At 43.1% G+C, this 15262-nt stretch overlaps 1 protein-coding gene across 1 annotated transcript in view; it reads right to left on the reverse strand.

Annotated features, from left to right (window-relative positions):
* Window positions 1-4189: 4189 nt before the first annotated feature.
* Window positions 4190-15262, reverse strand: part of anos1 (anosmin 1) — a 49966-nt gene continuing 38893 nt past the window's right edge. Inside the window, exons 9-14 of the mRNA XM_030429171.1 lie at window positions 14339-14485; window positions 11154-11242; window positions 9826-9997; window positions 8836-9056; window positions 8018-8159; window positions 4190-5739 (exon numbers count right to left, since the gene is read on the reverse strand). Coding sequence (XP_030285031.1) covers window positions 5681-5739; window positions 8018-8159; window positions 8836-9056; window positions 9826-9997; window positions 11154-11242; window positions 14339-14485 — 830 coding nt within the window. The 3' untranslated portion in view covers window positions 4190-5680. The remainder of the gene's footprint in view (window positions 5740-8017; window positions 8160-8835; window positions 9057-9825; window positions 9998-11153; window positions 11243-14338; window positions 14486-15262) is intronic.

The raw sequence follows: 15262 nt of genomic DNA on the forward strand, positions 1-15262 counted from the left end.
ATATATATCTAGAACTACTGCCACAAAGTGACAATAGAGCTGAATCAACAGCTCTCTGACAGCGTGAATGAACACAAATAAGTTTGAGTTATGGAGAGTTATTGTATCGGACTGCATTTGATTGCACAGGTAACTTTGTTTATATGAGAGTGTGAGCTGCACACTGAGGATATGAACACATACATTGATTTCCTGTTTTATTTTGTAGTTATTTTGTGTCTTGTTACACTCTACTTCTTTCTCAGCAGTGTTCCTGGTGTTCTGTTTCCCTCCTGTGTTCCTCCCCAGCCTATCTGTCCCCTCACACCTGTCTCACACCGACCCCTTTAGCACCGCCCTGTTCTCCACCTGCACCACGTCTCCTTATCAGTTTGGATATATAATCCTGTCATGTGTCCTCACTCTTTGTTGGTTCGTCTGTCTTTTATGTGTCATTCCCAATTCTTCAAAAACTGGCGCTTTGGGATCGTAAGACGGGTTTTTGAGGCATTGGGACTGAGACCCAAAAATCAACTTTTCTTACAAACAGCACCCTTAAAGCTCACTTTTGTCTTTACCTGCCTGCCTCCGTGTGTGTCTTGCGTTTGGTTCCATTTCGGACTGACAACGTGACGGCACGCACCAACCAAAAACATTCTATATGAAATAACTTTGTTGTGGTGTTATTGTAGCAGCTCAGCTCCTGATCTGTACACCTAAAGATAGTACGTCCTCCATTTCATCCAAAATATACATGAACAGAAAGCTTTTCGAGGCTCAGAGACTAGGAAATCAAGTTCCCCTGTGGAGCCGCAGAGGCGAAGGAAATTATTGCTAAAATGGAAGGCAGAGAGAAAAAAACACACACAGTATTTGTCTGTCTTTGGATGTTTTCACTTTGAATGACCTGGTAGCGGCTTTTTAAGCACAGCACACACATTCGCTTATCGAGCGTTTCACTTTGTCAAAGAACAGCAGACGAATGCTAAGCTTGTCAACAGTGTTGTAGCTCTGGTGCTCATATAATGTGTGGCATGCATGTTCTCAGGTCTGCTCATGTGTTCTGGTCTTCATTAGACTTAGACTGAACATCTTTGCGGCCTGACAGAGGGATCCTTTCATGTGTCCCCTGCCTGGTCCCACTCACCAGAGCCTAAGCAGAAACATGCCACTGCTCAGGGCAAGGTCAGATTTCTCACCATACTGCGGCATTAAAGCAACATTGCCTCTCCTAATGGAGAGGAAAAGGGGGAAACACAGGTTATTTTTCATCAATCTCACAGACAATATATTCCATCTCATCACATTGAGGGAAATGGATGTAGTTCATGTGGTAGTAATTTGGATGATCTCACATGACCTGAAGCTCACATCAGGGTAAGATTTCAAATCGCTCAGGTTACGATCATCTGAGATGGGAACGTGAAGTCCATCCATTTTACTTTCAAAGTCACGCTGGGATTTCACCTATCATCAAAACTTCAGTTCCGCCCATCCCGACGGTCGCAGTCACTCCGTCAACCATCGCAGGATGACCCATAAAAGTGGCTTAAATGTGATAGATAGCGATGCACGGCTCATTGCAATGTTAATCTGCAGAACGATTGCGAAGGGGGTCAGAGGAAATGTGTGGGAGAAAACAGCCCATCTTTGTTGCGCTCCCCCTCAATGGACTTGCTGTGCTATTCTCAATTCTGGTAAAAAAAAAAAAAAAGAATGAGGGCTAATGTCGACCAGAAGACGGGTAAATATTTAACTGACTCGGATTATTCAAAGAGCCAAATGAATAATGCTGTTTTCGGAAAAATGTGTTTAAATTTGAAAGCGATATCCCTTCCCTGACTTTCACAACGGGGATGTAATGCATTGCAAAGTGAATAAGCCCTCACTGGCCTTGTACCATCACAGACAAAGCTTTTTGCACGACGACTGGCCTATTATTTAGTTGTTGCATTTTTTTCCATTTCTTTTATGTCCTCGGAGACTTGGACGTCTTGCAACACGACTCAAAAGAGGCTAGAGGCCCTTTTGTTTTGAAGGTTTCACACTTGAGGGTCATGGTATTTGGTGTGTGTGTGTGTGTGTGTGTGTGTGTGTGTGTGTGTGTAGGTGTGTGTGTGTGTGTGTGTGTTGTGCAGAGAGGGACTGTGACAGCCTGAAAGGGAGAGGGGCTGGGCTGGCTCACACAGAAAGGAGCCTTGGCTAAACACTGGCCCGGCTCCTAGCAAAGAGAGAGGGATTAGCGTGCACAGACCGAGAGGAACTAATCTCCAGTGACATAATAGAACTGTACATAAACAACATCCCTGAGAAGTGAGCGGCGAAGCATTGACTGACTGAAGAGGCTGAGTGGGTGAAAACAAGGGGCTCCGAATTTATTTGTCGTTGGGTGCACATCAACGGTGACAAGAGCGGACTTCAGATGTAAACATCTGGACGGCTTTGCTCCTCACACACATCATAGGACACATAGGAAATGTACAAACACTGGGCCCATTTCACACAGACACAAATAATACAGTGCATGGTTTATGATTTCTTATTCAACACCAACATATTTGCAACATCGTCATCGTAAGTAGCCACCATTGCTGATGAAAGCCTGTTCGACGTGGCCCAGGCACGACCGTTCACAGACGAGGTCGTGTTTTAAAATCGAACTCATGTTATGTTTACTCACGTTCGCCGACTTCCTTCCTCGCTCTCTGATCAATCATCCGATGTTTCCCGGGAAATCAAAGCGAGAGGCGACCAGATTAAAAACACACCGCTACCTCGGGTAAAATGCGGATTTCTCTGGGCGCGAACGTCGTTGGACAGAATGGAAAACGCAACTTGTTTTTATTTTTGAATCCATACTGAGAGAACAGAGATGAAATCCAATCACTCAACATTCTCTGCACGTTGTCGTCGGAACAAAAACTTTAAAGTCGGTGTATGTGTGTGTCCAAAATGCCACGGGCCTCATTTATAAAACAGATTTAAAATCAATCTTAATCTCCAGTATGCCTTAAGCAGAAAATCACATATAAGTAGCTTTTTTATAAAACCTCACTTTGACATGGAAATTATCTTATCTGTAAGCCTAAACTTAATGAAAGTGATTATCCTATGTGTTGCCCATGATCCTGTCTTCTAAAAAGGTTGTTTTTCTCTTTGGGTCCGTGGCTACTCTTGACTAGACCCTAATTTGTGCTGGCATTTTAGAAGAGAAAATGGCAAGGCAGGTGCCGTCAGTTTATGTTGATTTGAAATGTATATATCACAGGTGCGTGGTTAAAGCTAAGATTCTTAGAGCCTGCTTAAGCTCAGCATCTTTCAATGAAATGAACATAAGCACACCATCTGAAATTATCATAATTTCAAGTATAAGTATGTGAACATTTTTTTTATAATTGAGGCCCCGGATTCAAATGTCAGGCACAAACAGGGCAGATGCGCGGCTTGAATACGCTGATGAACGGTTCAATGAGTGAATCATTAACTGAGGAAGACACTGATGTGCACCAATGCAGTGTGATTCTGCATCTCTCGTGCACGTGGAAGATAAATGCACTTCTTTTCGAGTCATTTTGTTCAAAAGTATCTGCTAAAGAAAACCTAAATGCAGTGACAACAAACATGTATCACACAGTCTTACTCTGGTCAGATATCTCACTGTAGCCTTGATCCTCACGACAGAATGCAAAAGAAGTAAACCAGTGCACACTCTTCTCCGTCCTCTCTTTCAGGATTATTATGTGTGTCCTAGAAAGAGGTTTGCATCCAACAAAACACACAAAAAAATCTCACACGCTCCGCACAAACAGGCTCGGCTCTCACAGTGTCACTCTCCGCTTTATTTTCTTGTAAACATATCCACTTTTCATTTTACGAGGGTGAAAGGCTGCCGAGCGGAGGAGGGATTTAATGCTTTTTAAACACACAAGCGCTCTGAGAAGCAGAGCACTCAGTCGAGGGGTGCCCGACCTCTGCGATGGTAAATTCACTCTGGCCCGTTGAGCGGGATGACCTGTTTATTTGGACTTGCAGAGCGCATGTCTCAGGCTCCTGGGCCGATCAGTGAATATGCTGTACACAGTCTGCCATGACTGGTTTTACAGCCAAAATAAGCAACGGCAACTGCCAAATAGTGGAGCTCGGGGACGAGAAGCATGTCTGTTTACTGCTCACGGCAGCCTCAATTAAAAACAAACAGTGAAAAAAAGGGAACTGGTCAAGGGTTATTTTATTACTTAGCATTTTTTACAGTTTCTACCATGGAAAAATAACATGTAACATAAGACTGTATTTACAATTCCATTTTTACAAAATGTCTTTACAAGATTTTTTGCCAGGTTCAAAAACTTGAGACTAGAACACACGAGAACAGACACATCCACACACATCCAAACCAAACTTTGTAATACACACATAAATAAATATAGACATTCACTGACTGCTCCACGACAAATATTTCTACAGCCAAGAACATGTACAATTCATCATTTCCACACAAGTTATAATTTCATTAATAAACATAACATATTACTCCCAATATAATTCTTTGTTAATCTGTTAATGAAATATTGCTAACATACTGAAAAAAGAGGTAACACAGACATCATCTCATGCCAACAGAATGCGAACGGTTGTCATGCAAAAACCATCACAGGCTTTCAATTTGAAGCAAGTAATTCATTTACAGGTTTAAAAATCAAATGTACTACATGCAACATTACTATGTGGAATATTCTGGGTTAGACAACAATGACTTTAGTTACATTATCCATCAGTATTGACTGTGTGCCTAAGCGCCTCTTTAACGGGTAACACAAAATAAATAGATGAATTTCTACGTTTCTTTCAATAAACAGTTGTTTTACAGTTCTGGCATTTCCTACCGTCCGGGTTCGACCGTCTTCAATCAAGTCGCCAAAGTTTTCCCCTCTAAACCGCAAATCGCTTGTCATTAATCAGCCGATCAAATTTGTTACATCGCGTTGCCACGACAACGACGTCTGGATTGCGAGCATCTTAAAGCACTATGTAGCTTTGGGGTCTGACTGATTTAGAAACGAAATAAACAAACTCTCTTTGTTTCCATGACTGAATAAACTGAATAAACAAACTGAATATTAAAGGACAACACAATTTCATACTGTTTGACTTTGTTTATATTTGGTGGACCCTGCCACCTTTCGAGCTTCAGTGTTCTGAGGACCACATTTTCCTCTGAGGACAGCTTGTTTATTCAGTTACGGAAAACATAAATATTTCTGAGTTTGCATTAGTATCACACCTCAAATTCTGAGTTCTAGTTTCTTCTCCAGAACTACATAGTGCCTCCCTTAAAGGTTTCTTACTTTTTTTTTTCCACATGTCATAACTTCCTGGTGAGTTGGGGACGTGTTGGGGAGCTGTGCGCTCCCCAACACCGAATATGAGACCTTCGGGTATAAATTTCACTGTACAGACCAACCTGTCCAGTGACGCGTATCAGTCAAGACAGAGGTTTTTTTTAAGAAGGAATAGCTGATGTGTTGTGGAGCCTGGAGAGGATGGACCCATGTTTCACGAGCAGAGGGGGGTCAGTTCATGGACTGGTGCGCTGTGTTTCTGTTTGGTTCCACACGTTCCTTCCCTGACAGACTGGAGCAGAGAGCTACTGGTGATTCTCCCTGTTGGGGCTTTTTTTTTTTTTTTTACCTCTGCTTGCAGCTCAGTGTCTCTCTACTGAGGGCTTCTGGTGGTGAGAGTGGTGCTGCCGGAGTCTGGGTCCTGAAATAATAAGAGATCTGTCAGATCTTAGTAATAATTAACTATTTTTAATGCAGTATAAATGTGCTTGTTTTGCTTCTTGCTGCTGATACATAGCAGTGCTTCACCTGTTATCTAGGTCATAAATACTTTTTACATCCTCCCTTTTTGCTGAGCTAAACACCTGCAGTTAATTGTGTCTTTTCCTGGAAAATATGCTGCCTAACACCAAGTAGATGTGGAAGCAAAGCATCTTTTCTTGCTGATTATTTGCCAATTTAAAAGCAGTGGAAACAAGCTGTAAACAGCAGTGACGTATTATCCACTTATAAAGCCGATATGGTGGACTTGTTAACAAGCACATCCAAATTTACACATCCGGCAGACACAGAGCAACATCAGCATGTATTCAGAGTCGTGTTTTTTTGGCTACCAGATGAATGACAGATCAGTAACTTCTCTTCTTTTAGCTTTGTTATGCGCTTCACAAACTCCTAAGGGAAATATCTGACCCTGTTCAAAGGTTGTCGCAGACAGAATTTTAATACAGTTCTAGTATAAAAGGGAAAGACCAAAGAAAAAAAAAATCCACACAAACACACACAAGAGGACAATCTTTTTTCATTTTTTCGTGATTTACAGGCTGCACACAGTGCTGGCACTGAAAAGGTGACTGAAAAAAACAACACATTTGTATAATTTTAATATCTGTGCAGCTTTGGGTTGAAAATTGGATTGCAGATCAGTTTTTGTCATAGCTTCAGGGCGTTGGATGCAGTCTATTGCAGATATTGCATGGTTTTGTGGTACTGAGAAAAGTATTTTAGTATCGATACTTTTGACAACCTCACTATTATCACCATCCATTCGTTTGTTCATGCTGTGAGTCTGGAGATTTTTTGCCGGAAGAAAGCCGACTTTTGCGTCTTTTGAATCAAAACAGTAGAGTTTTGAGCCGGAAGACCAAAACAGCGAGCTGAAAGATGGTAAATGCCCTCTGTGGAAGCAAAGGGGAAGTCCTTTAATTCTCTACATGTGATACAAGCAGGCATTTGATTCTCTGTGGTGATATGTAAAATATATATTGATCATATTAAAAGGAATAGTTTTGTGAATTTCAGGAACTAAACTTATCAGCACACTAATCAACATGTGATATCTTGTTGGTTTAAAACTTACAATAAGTGTACAACTCCACTGTTTGGCAGAAGGGTTATGTGCTGAATCATTTCTTGGCTCTGAGAAGTTGCCAAGTGTTAATGCGTTAGCTTTAGAGGTGTGTGTGGGTGGATTTTGTTACTAGGCTAGCCTTTTTTCACTTGTTGGCAGTCTTTGTGCTAAACTGGCTGCTGGCTTCTATTTATTACACAGACACAAGAGTAGTATTCGTCTTCTATCTCTCGACAGAAAGCAATCACAGTAACTAAAATGTGACACTGATGCTTTGAGGATGACGAGGATAATGGAAGATCTACAGTATGAAGTTAGCACTGAGCAGGAATAGCCACCAAATTAAACAAGAGCACATAATCAGATGACGGCCATTTTCCTCTGACGCCACGCTCAGGATGGGGAGCTGAAACGAATCCGGAGGCAAATCAGGCCTGCATTCAAAGTAAAACAACATATTTGATAACGCATTAGCTAATGCTAGACAACAGCTGACATTAGCATCCAGCCACTTCCTGGCTAACATGGCCTCTTGATAGTGTTACACGTAAGGAATAGCCTAAATTAATTCTGAAATATCAACACATATCTTGGACACATGAGCTAGGCAGGTAGGCCAAATAGCAATATTAGCAAGGCAGTTAGTTAAAGTTACACTGCAAGCTTGATGCAACGACTGTGTTTTGCATCCAGGTTTAAATGAATGTGTCTAACTAGTGCTTTAATATTTCAAAATGAATTTGCGCCTTTCCCTTTCGTAATGTGTAAGACTATCAAATGCTAACGTTAGCTAGGAAGTGGCTGAGTGCTAAGGTTAACTATTTAGCTGATTTTCACTATCCATTGTCTTTTCAATTGCTGATGATAAAGTTTTGTCTGATTCCCTACATATGACTTGGAACCTGAATTACAGCAGAATGACATTATTACTTTGATAACAACACTTGAGCTTCCCGCCCTGAACGTGACATCAGAAGAAAATGGCCACCGTGTGAATGGTCGCAACAAAAGAGAAATGAAGCATCACAGATACCAAGATTTTTTTTAAATCCCGAGCTAATTAAGGCTCAACTCAGAGATTCCTTGAGTTATTTGACATTGCAACAGCTGACAGTGACTTGGTACTTACGGTGTTGAATGACTGGTAATATGTTGGGGGTCTGGAAGGTCTTGACAGTAGCAGGACCTTCTCCTCCAGTCGTTATGACCTGCACCTCCAGCCTGTAATAGGTGGATGGCCGCAGGTTGGACACGACAAGCAAGTTATGATCCTGCCAAGAGAAGGGCGGGGGGTGGGAGTGCAGCAGAAGACATGCAATCAGTTGAAATACAACAGAACGTGCCTCTGAATTTGACAGGACCTGGGACTATCAGCCGCGGAGCTGTCTTTGCACAAGACACAGACAAAAACAAAGACTTTGTTTTCATAAGGCCTGCTGTCTCTCTTTTTTGCCGCCAGCTTGATAAAGTGTGCGGTGGGTGGTTTTATTTATAGACAAGCTCCAGAGGCTGGGAGGTGCAGATAGGCGGAACGTGTTGTTGATGGAGCAGATTATGTCAAAGAGCGGATTTTTCTGAACTCGCAACGGAGGATGAAAGAAGAAGACGACGCAAAGGCAGATGAAAAGGTAGAGGAGGAAAACTTCCAGCCGGACACAACACTTCCTCAGATCTACCCCTTTTGTCTGTCTACACAACGCCGCTTATCGCCAGATTAATGCAAAGAGGCCACAACAGTGTTATCCTTATATCACCCTGACCTCTGACAGATGTAAAGATATGAAGCGCTGGAGCTAGAACATACTTGCACTGTACTCACTATATATGACAGAGCAGGCTCCCAGTGTTGCATGAAATCATATTTAAACTGCAGAGTTTGAAAACAACCCTTACTGTGTGACGATAACAGAAAAAACATCAATCCAGTTTTAAAGAAAATATACTAACTGGAGGCAGAATCTGCGACTGGGAGATGATGCTGTTGGGCAGACTGTTTTGCCGACTTTCAGTAGTAATCTCAGCCCAGGTGACCTGGAAGCCTGTGATTCGCTGATTGGGAGCCATCCTGGACACACGCCACAGGAAGTTGCCGGTGATGTTTCCCTCATTGATGGAGAAAGAGGCTGTCAGGTTCTCTGGCTTGGCCAAAACCTTTGGAAGCCCTGGAGCTGTTGGGAGAACGGTGATCTCAGTTAGGGTGTTGATATTAAAGGAGTGGTTCAACATTTTGGGAAATAGGCACTGTCATTTTATTGTTGAGAGTTAGATGAGAAGTTTGATACCTCTCTCATGTATGTCTGCTTATTATGTAGCAAGTAGCTAGTTAGCTTAGCATAAATCAGTTGGCTGGTTTGTCAGCTGGATTACAAAAAAAACAAAGAACGGATTTCGTCAAAACTTGGATAGAGGATGGATCTTGGCCCAGAATAGGCCCTGTTAACTTTTTAATAACATTTATACAGTTGATAAGTAAATTTTAAAGGTATGATAACCATCTATTTTCACATCAAGGTATACTTCGAAAACAGTAAACTGCTGCAACCCCAAGGAACCAAAATTTAGCCCGTGGCTGACTGAAAACCCCTCAGTGACGACAAGATTATAAAAGAGGAGTAAGATATCACATAGTTGAGCATATAGTATAGCTGCTGGTTTGTGAATTGTTACCTTCGGACAAAGCCAGGCTATCTGTTTCCACCTGTTTCCAGTCTTGTGCTAAGCTAAGCTACGCTAACCGGCTACTGGCTGAAACTTCATAAAAGACATGAGAGAGGTGTCTATTTTATAATTTGAGCCTTGGCAAGAAAGCAAATAAATGTATTTCCTGAAACGTCAAACTCATCCTGATCATCCTAATTATAATGTGCTACAGTGTCTGCACGAGCACAGATCGATCTTAAAAACGCCCTTTTACGCGTCAATCAGCTGAAGACTCACCTCCCTCCCCCGGGCAGGGGATGTGTTTGTGAGTCTTGCTCCGGATGGTGGCGCAGGATGGGGTGAGGAAGGTGGTGCTCTCGTCCTTGGAGCGTCTCTTGGACTTCAGCATGTGAACGGTGACTTTGTACTTGCAGGAGAACAGCAGGCCCGGGAGGTTGATGTAGTTCTCCTGAGCCAAGAAACACATTATTCAGCCATGATGACTTTGACATGTCACCCAGGTCAGGTCCCATGGAGCTTCAGAGATAATTAAATACACAGCGCCAGGGCAGATCGCATTCCCACTAAGGCTGCAGGAACATGCCCCACATTACAGGACCACTTTGAACAGTCACATGGTCGGGGTTAGACCACTATTCTTTCTATTCGGCTTACAATAAGAATGGTTTTTTATCACTTCCACATGTGGTAAAACATGAGAAGAACTTAATTAAGAAGCAGCGAGCAAAGTGAATTCATGTGTAATCTGAAAGGAGAATGGCCTGTAAATCCATGTTAATGAATTCCGTGCAGCAGTCTTCGACTTTACACTCATTTCAAACTTTAATCTTTGATTGATCTCAACTAAAAAAAAAACCCACCTTTCTCATCCATTATCGAGAAAAACAAGAAAAAAAATTGTGCTGACTAGAGGATTTAGATCTTGCTTTTGTAATAAGGAGGTTCTACATTAATAGGCAGTCCCTTGAGAAATGGTGTGTGTATATTCTCTCTGATATGGAACAGCTTTGATTAAAAGTGAATGAGGCGCTCTGCTCACATGAAAGCACGATCCTGGAATCCTTCCCAGTGATCTATAGAAAATGTGGATGTATATTTCCTAGCAACCAGCACGCCCCCCCCCCGAAGAATGTGTTGACTGCCAGGACTCTGCCATCTTGTTTCAGCCTGAGCCCCAACAGTTAACCCCCCACCCCAAGACTCCTCCAACGCTTGCACAGACCCCTCTGCACCCTAAAAGAAAGCCCTGAGCAGGAGCATATCCGGGGCCGTTGGAGGTGAGTGATTCCTCCATTCCGGGAAACAATGTTTAAGTAAATGCGTTTTATTGGCCAACACACTGCATGCCTGACCACACGACTGACTCATAATATTCAAAACAACAGCCAGTAATTTGCCCGGTGCAAATCCAACGCAACAGGGCTCCGGCTCACTCGCTGGAGTTGTTTTCTTTAGCGGAGCAGTCTTCCTTTTTTTTTTGCGTCAGACAAAAGGTTAGGCACGTGCTTTGCCTATAGCACAGAGCTGCTGAACAGGCCTTGCATGCTCTGGGCACTGCACTCATTGTGATCATGTGTCGTGTGAAACGGTAGCTGGAGACTAACCTGCGTGACGGATTTCTCTGGTCCTCGGGTCTCGTTGTGGCTGCAGTACTCCGGCATCCACTGGACGTGATAGCGACTCACAGTGGGGTCTGAAATGAAGAGGATGAGGGGAGAGGATGTATCACAACAGAGACACGACTCAGCATTCAGATCAGCAAACGATTCTACATTTTTAAGTCCTGCAATCAAATGTTTACTTAGATCAATGTCTGGTAGTATTAGGGGCAAAATGTTCTTAAGTGTTAAACATAACGTTTATGCAAAGTAAGTCATTTCTGAGACCAGGGATCTTTCAATCCAAAACAATAACAAAAGACAGAGTTTTATTATTAATGTAAAGTAGCATTATGGGCTCATGGCAGTTGTTGTTTTCATCGTCAAACAACATTGCCAATGACAATAAATAATCGTGCACCATCACGAGTGAGCAACAGAAACTATATCAAATTATACACTGGCTTGCAAGCTAGTTTGTCGACTTCCTTCCTCACTGTATGAACTGGCATCTGGTGTTTCAACTAGAGGGGATAAAGTGGATGTGACGGCATTGATAGGCAGCCAAATAAAAAAAATAAAAAACATTACCTAGAATACAATTATGGATTTCTCTGGGGTTTGAACGTTGTTGGAAACTTTTTGGGAGAATGTCAGTACACAACTCAACAAAATACATAAAAAAGGTCCAGTTGTTTTCAGATAATTTAACAAAAAACATGTTACATATTATACTGTTAAGCGCCAGACTATCTCTTGTCAGTGTTACATTATGGTATTTGTGACAACAACCTTTACATTTGATTCATTCTTTAACAGGTTCCAGGTTGTCAGATTCAATGATTTGCTGCTTCTCTCTTGATGTTGGCACAAATAATGCTTTGGACTGTTCACTGACAAAACAAGACAATTCTGGGTTCAGTGTTTTCTTACTTTTTACAGATTAAACAACAGTGTGGTAAAAAGAGGCTAAAAGTCATACTTTAGTGCTAAAATGTTACTTTGGTGAAAGTGCATCACTCCTAGGCATGGTACTTGAAGTAAAAGTATCTGATACGAACTGTCCTTCAGTCATTCTGGCAATAAATATATCAAAGAATCAAAAGTACAAGTTACACTGAGTAAGTTGCATGTACATTGACGTGTAGGCACTTTGCATAATACTATATAGCAGGGGTTGACTGATTATTAGATCTGATATCCAGCATGTTTCTGATCACTGGAATCATTGTTGTACCTTTGGACAGTGCTTGAGTAAATGTTATGTTACGCTGAACCATGATCAGATATGAAAGACAATCCAACAGACTGAAATGATCGACTGATGTCTATCTCACAACATTTGCAACACTCCCTATCTGAGCTCTGATATCACCACTTCCACTGTCGATGATCACGATAACTCTCAATAAAGAGGAACTTGAAACCACTTCCTTCTTTGTTGCCTTAGCTTTTTGTTTGCTGAAGGCTAAATTCCCCAAAGATTTTGAATTCTAATTCTTTGTTTGGCAGCGCTGGTCATGCTGGGACGCACCGGCTCTCTCCGCCGCGGCGCCGTTCGCTTCATTACTGTACAGTAGCGACTCCTGAGCTCATCAGCTGTGTTTATTTGCTCATCACCCTCGTCTTATGTTACTAGATTTATTATTCATTCAACTGTGTCGCTTGCATATGTGAGATACTTCTCCGATTAATAATTGAGTTATGCTATGTTCGCCCCTCGGCGTGGGCCTGGGTTGTAGTGGGGGAGATAAAAGGGGTCCTTTGAAGGCTTAGACACAGATCTGGCACTAGGAGCCCCCTTAGGTCCTTGGAAGCAGAAGAGAGGAATTACAGGGAAGCGGGAAATCGGGAAAAAATAAACAAGATATGCTGAGCGGGGTCTGATGGAGAGGGGAAGTGGTATGTAAAACAAGAAATGGGACATGGAAATCAGGTAGGGAACACAACCTCGGCGGTGTTCTATAAATCATGGCTGGAAGCGAGCCTCAGAAGTGCAGCCAACGCCGTCCGGACTGCTGGCTATTGTCTGGGCGCTGGGCAGACAACAATATATTATCTGAGCTGGCAGTACAGTGAGGCTCTCTGGAGACAACCCAGAGGCCCGGGCTGCTCTGGATCGCAGAGACAATGAGTGAGAGTTTAATCACGGTTCAGTTAACCTGTCCCTTTCGTCCGTCACACAAACCAGATGTCCAGAGACTCTCAACTCTCCGGGACATCTGCACGTCTGTATGTTTACAGTAGTGGAACGCAGGTTGTGGAGAGTCAAAGCTGGGTGTCACGGCTCAGACTAATGAGTGGCAGTGACACACACACACACACACACACACACACACACACACACACACACACACACACACACACACACACTGCAAACAAGAGAAAGAGGGGAAGAAAAAACAAGCTGGACCGGGATTAACTCTGCGATTCCCCAGCCGTGCTTGATCCCCGTCAGCATCACTCAGCTCTCGAAGTCCAGGCCAACCTCGCTAACAGCTCTGGGCCAACTCCATCTTCCCCCATCTCTCTCACTCTGATTCAGCAGTTGGTGTCTCACCAGGCCTCTCCTTCAGCCAGGGTTTGCATTCTTGACTCTAAGATGTGGAGTTTGGCTGAGGCGATGACATATATTAGTAACATAACATAGACCAGTGAATGGGACTTGACAGGTTACCCTGAGAGCATGGCTTTCAAGGTTTCCATATTTCCACTCTGGTATTAACAGAAGGGTTGGGGGAATGGACGCCGCTGGGACAGGCATTCCTATAGGCTTTAACCCCTTGCGGTGCTTCAACCCGTGACCGCTCCTGTTACCTATGACATCAGGTCTTGTAAAACAAAATGGGCCGCTTCGACTGTAATGCGCGGTCGAGGATCTATTAAATACAGCTGTCAATAAATCCCATCGCACGGCTAAGCTCCGTGTTTATTGTTGTTTGCTAAACAGTGGCTCCGCTCTACCAGCCCGTGTGCGCAGGTTTACACCAATTCGGCGAGCACAAGCGCCCGCTGTTTTATTTATTTCATTTATACCGTCCGATGCTACGTTAACAAAAGGGAATCTTCCATTGTTTGAGTGACTCAGAATCACTTTGTTGTGGTGCACATGAGTCATGGTGATTGATAGGCCTAACGAGGTGCTAATTGGTTTCTAACAAAGCAATAAATCAAAACAGTAGAGAGCGTACCTCCCCGGTTCTTCCAGTAGATGCGGACCTGCAGCTGGCCATCCTGGTAGAAGGGCGTCCCCACCTCGAGAGGGCCAGAAGGGCGTTTGGCCATGGTCGAACCGACAGGGGATATCTCCTCCTTCTTCGGCTTGAGCGCTGATTTCGCTGGGAAGAGACAGGAGAAATATTTGCCGCTGTAGCTAAGACACGACACTGACTGTTTTGTGGCAAACGCTCCAGCTTGGTAACAGAAACACACAATTATGTCTTTGTAAGATCACAGCCACTACAACACGTTCTTTATGCATAACCTGATGGGTACACACACACGGCACCATCACCGCCAAGGTTAGAGGTTCAGTTCCCTGTAGGGCCACACATGCTTAGAATGTACACACTCGCAGCACTGAGGCTCTGTCTGTGTTTCCTAAACACACAGGAGCTCCAAATGAATGCAGATGTGCTGTCAGCGTACCTTGGCCATTTCTGCTCTTTTGCAGTTCTCATGGTGATTGTTTGCCCGAGGACTCTCAGTAATTTAGGAAAATGTAACTATCAAGGAATACAAACAAACAAAGGGAACATTGGATTCCGCGATGCTAGTGCAGCCAATCCCACATGGTTCTGCAATCACAAAAGTGCAGATACATCCAGGTTTGTGTTTGATTTCAGGTACTGCATGACACTGCAATTAAATTGCCTCTTCATTGCCTTAACCATGCCTATTTAGATGCCACATGTGCTGCATCAATTTCTGAGTAGGCACTTGACCAATGCCAGGATATTTAGGTGACAATTATTCACCAAATGGCATTTATATAGTTGAATAAGAGTCTGCAGCCATGCCAGCAGCTCTGTGAGGCCTTTTCTTTTATCACAGACTTAGAATCCGAAAAAAGACTGCCAGTTGCCTCAATGGCAGTTCGGAAAGTGTGTCACCGG

The sequence above is a fragment of the Sparus aurata genome, chromosome 9 (assembly GCF_900880675.1).
Source record: "Sparus aurata chromosome 9, fSpaAur1.1, whole genome shotgun sequence".
Lineage (NCBI taxonomy): Eukaryota > Metazoa > Chordata > Actinopteri > Spariformes > Sparidae > Sparus > Sparus aurata.